The sequence below is a fragment of the Indicator indicator genome, chromosome 6 (genome assembly GCF_027791375.1).
Source record: "Indicator indicator isolate 239-I01 chromosome 6, UM_Iind_1.1, whole genome shotgun sequence".
NCBI classification, from domain to species: Eukaryota; Metazoa; Chordata; class Aves; order Piciformes; family Indicatoridae; genus Indicator; species Indicator indicator.
The window spans coordinates 25350541-25355330 of record NC_072015.1 but is presented as its reverse complement, the minus strand read 5'-3'; the positions used below and the strand labels follow the sequence as shown (position 1 = coordinate 25355330).

Genomic DNA, 4790 nt, shown 5'->3' with positions numbered 1-4790 from the left:
TTGCACCATGATAGTGATCAGTGAGACAGAGACAGAATGTATCAGTAAACCAATCCAAGCAGGCTAATTATCACCATTGGGAAATGGACCAGCTTAATCACTTTTAGTTCATATAAGCATCACAGAATCATCAGATTGCAAGCACTTTCAAAAGCTAACCACTTGGGCTGGAGTCAAACTGGTGAGCTGGAGATGAAAAGCTTCATATTCTCTTACTAATCCCCTGAGCTATAAAGTTCCCAGCTGGTAGTTCTTCAAAGGTTCACACAGGTTTTGTTTTGTTTGTTTGTTTGTTTTTTTAGAAAGGCAGCAAAAATAGTTACAAGGTGTTGTTGTTTAAAAAACACAAACAAAACCAACAAAAACAAAAACACAAACTAAACTGAAACAAAACCACAGAACAAACAATCAAAAAACCACATCAACAACAACAACAAACACACAAAACCCAACCACAATTGCAGGAACAGCTATCTTTTTCTTAAAATAATCTCTCTGAAAGTAGCAGACTGTACACATTTTACAAGAATAAACAAACTTCTCTAATATTTATCCAGAAATTGGGAGTCAAGAGATCATTAGTGCAAATTTCTGCTGACCTGCAGCATTTATTCTATAAACTTTGGGTATCCTAAATGGTCCATTAGAGAACAACAGATATCTTCAATCTGTCTAATGTCTTCACTGGGCATATTTTCTTTCCAGGCATGAATGCTACTTGGTGAAATTTCCCCTTCATAAGGAAGATAGAAAAGATTGGTGGAGGTGGCAAACAATATTTGGTTTAAGCTAGCAGGAGGAAGAGGAATACCAAGAAAGGCAAAAATTGTTTCAGCTGTCTTCTGAGGAAAACTCACAATATCTTCAAACTTGACCAGCTGATAATTAGTTGGCAACAAGTCCCTGTTTATTCTCAGTGCTGCTGCTGTGTTTGCTAGCCATAAATAGGATAACATAGAAACAGCGTTTGAATTTGAATTTGAAAGTTCTTTCCTTAATGATTCATACTCAAAGGCATAGCCTTCATTTAAATTACATTTCCCTTTACCATTCTCCCCTTTAAACATTGCAGCCAAGTGTTGTGGAACATTCTTCAAGGAGTAAAGGCTTGGCTTACTTTTGTACAACATTGAATAGATCCATGCCCGTGGGTCCCTCACTACATATAATGCTCTCATTGTTGGTCCCAGGATTTCCTGGAAGAAGGGAAGCTTTAATGTCCAGCTTCCACTACTTAAACTAAGCACAGGTCGTGCATTAGGGTAATAGATGAGATGTCTTCTCAGATCCCTAATATATTCAGCATCTTTATCTTGACTCCATCTTGCCCTGCCTCTTTGTTCAAACAGAGATTCTCTCTTTTTTGATCTTTTCTTTTTGTCTTTGCTTATGGCAGAATGCTGAGCAATTTTACTTCTGCTGGCTTCATGTAAATGAATGTTTTGTAAGTGCAGCTTTGTGCCTTGAACCAGAGACTGGAGCCAGCCTTGGATAAGACGGAAATGACCACTCTGGACATCAGAAACCTTCCATTCACACGGATCTACAAAGGAATCGATTTCAAATTCAGTCTCAGGAATTTCGAGATAGGATGTAGGTATCCTGATGTATAAGAAGTCACTGCTATTGAAAAACAGCTGTTTTAATATTTCTGCCCCAGAAGTGGGAAGCGAAGTAATGATAACATCTGGCAAAACAACAGGGCTTCCTTCTGACTGTTTGGCTTTATTGTCTTTATCACGCTCTAGCCTCATCATGTCACTGCTCCATTTTGCACAGATGGGCTGAGTACACATGCTCCACACATCCACCAATTCAATAAGCCACAGTGTGACAACCAGCACCAGGATCCAACGCAACATTTTACCGAAGGATATGTAAAACCGCCACTGAAAAGCCAGCACGACCAAACTGACGCCCAAAATTAACCCTGCAATGACGTTCACTTTGAATCCAAATGGGAAAACCACCCTATTATTTTTTGCCTGTTTTTTCACAGATTCAGTACCTAGACCAAACTTGGTCACTCTGTTTTCATGAACTACTTTGGCAAAACCACCAAATCCTAAATAATCAAACCTTGTCTTTAAATTCTGATAGTCGGTCACAACCGAGATGGTATTTTCAGTGTTGTTGACACTGAGTGAAATCTGAAATCCAGATTTTGCATTATCTGTGAGTCTGCAATTAGAAACATTGACATATGGGCCATAGAAAAGGTAAACGATCCTTGTCAAGGTGCTTTTCATGGGAAAGGTAACATTTACAAACTGAGTCCATCTCTTTTTGAATTCAGCAGCTTGTTCTGCCTCCTGTATCCTAGCAACAGGACTACTCCCATGATGATCAAACCAAAACATCTTGTAGTGGGCATCCCACACATCCATCATAGCTCCGCTGTATTTGTTCTTAAATTTGTAGGGTATGTATTTAAAATCAATGTCAAGGTTATGAAAAAAGGCACTGACAGAATCAACAGGAGAGTCTTCCTCCTTCTCGATATGGTCTACTACTAACAAGGTCTGAGAATTTAAGAGCAGCAAAACGCGATAAACGCTTTTCAGTTTCATTGCTGATGTGTAAGCAGATACTGCCTCACCACTCACAAACATCATGTCTCCAGCCTGGGAGGCTGTTATAATTTCTCCAGTCGAGTCTCCAACTTCATCACCAATCCACTTCAGCCACTGGGCGCATTCACCAAGCTGTCCTTCCCAAGGCTGATTGCACTGGCTTGTAGGAGATGGAGCAAAGACCAAGACGTTGTTCAGGTGGCTGAGTTTAGGTCCGTAAAGAGCCTCAGATACAAACACCTGTCCATTGGGAGCAAAAGTGAAAGAGTTCTGATCAGGGTGCTCATGTCCTGGGTTAAAACTTCTCCAGCCATCAATCCAGGCATATGGCTGAAAGTGAACAATATCATACACAGCACGTCCACCGAGTTTTCCAGACTTAAAGGACACAAAAGTGTTTGTCTGACTGTTTGGTAACCCTGCCCCATAAGTAACAACTCCCCAGTTAGGAAACACATGCATTTTAGCAGTGCCATAGTCAGGAGGTGGCTGAGGAGTGATTTCAGCAGCATACCATATAAATTCAGTGTGCAGTGTGCTCCACCTCTGTGCAGTGGATGGCACCATGGGCCCATCCTTGGGTCTGTGTTTTCTAATCTGCTGTGCCAGCCAGTTGCCAGCTCCATTCCTCAGGATAAACTTATCCAAGAAAACCAGTTGGCTCTCAGGACCATAAAACCAGTTGTAATTAGAATCTGCTATGCCCACAGTCCTCTGGAAGCCTGGTAAGAGGGTGGCATAGTAAAACCAAAAGTGCATTTTGAGCCAGTTATTGCCCAGGTTGTTAATACCAAAGTGGCGCTGGGCCAGGAAAACATACTGCGTTACTGACTTGGCTGTGTAACTCCCATAGGCTACTCCCTCGTCCAGAGACCCGTCTACAACATGGTTGAGCAGAAACATTGTTTTCTCCATCACATCCACAGCAGTGTGTTTCCAAATATTTGCCTGAGAGCCTTTGTCCACCCCTGAAACTAAAGCCCCAATAAGTAAAGCAAGCATATTGGTTGCTTGGTGATTATGGAGAAGCTGCTTTCCCCAGGAACGAACCTTTGAGTACTCATACATTTCCTCGCTTACAGACCATATCTTCTCTAGATATTTTTGCCTTCTCTCATTTTCCAGTGAATTATACAAGAAGTCAAAAGCAGTGGCAAATCCTGTTAGGGAGTGACCAAGTGGGACTTCATCTCCAGGTGCATTTTCAACCAACCAGTTTTTGTAGCCAGCCATTCTATCCATATATTCTAGGGCAAAATCAAATGCAGCTTTATCTTCGGGGCAGAGCAAACAATAAAATGCTAAAGGTGGCAGATTGTTACCATAAATCTCATTCCACTTAGCAGCAAAATCAACATGCTTGGGTGGAGGTAGGTAGTACAACGGGTTGGAGAGCATAACCATCACTGCACTTCTGATGGCTCTGAATAGATGGGAATGACTTGTGTGAGCCTTCTGCCTCAGCACCTGAACATCTTCAGTGTCGAAATACAAGCTCGGATGAACAACTGTTTTTTTCAGCTTCTGCTCATCACTAAGACCTTCAAGTTTCTGTTTTTCATATTGATCTATGTTCTCTATGAAAGTCATCCAGTCAGAGTAATTGCTTACAGATTCTTCAAAAGTGAAGACAGCAACCATCATTAACGCTAGAAATAAAGTATGCCCTGAGACCATCAGAGCCATGATCCATTAGGCAGCTCCTCTTCCCCAGGCATGCATTTCCTAACAAAACACAATGTTCAGACATCAAACTTTGATCCAGTTCACACAAAACCCAACATCTTAAGGCATATTTTCTTAGGACAAAAGCATGTACTCCAACAGATACTCAGATTACTTGCAACCTGAACTGTAACACTGAAAAAGGCTATTGAAAACTTAATTCTCAGGTGACTTGTCTGTTCACACTACAGCATAAATACTAAAACTGGGGGGGGGGGGGGGGAAGTAAAATCTCTAAGATAAGCATATAAACCAGAAGTTAAGAGACTGAATCTCTTGATAACTTGAACTACTTGACTTGAGAAAAGGAATTGGAGTCACACATTTACTGTTTTAAAAAGCTTTCAATCAGGTCAAATTCCACTTTCAGAGCTGACAGAGACTCCACCGATCACAGAACGATATAATTTATTTGAAACAATGTGTTGTATTTGGTGAAATGGGGAAATTACAGGGCAAACATTCCTGAAGTGAAGTCATTGTCTTCAGCCT

At 41.0% G+C, this 4790-nt stretch overlaps 1 protein-coding gene across 1 annotated transcript; it reads right to left on the bottom strand.

Moving 5' to 3' along the window:
• Positions 1-608: 608 nt before the first annotated feature.
• Positions 609-4259, bottom strand: DSEL (dermatan sulfate epimerase like). Its single transcript, XM_054381879.1, has one exon. The coding sequence runs from the start codon at positions 4257-4259 to the stop codon at positions 609-611; it is 3651 nt and encodes a 1216-aa protein (XP_054237854.1).
• Positions 4260-4790: the final 531 nt, after the last annotated feature.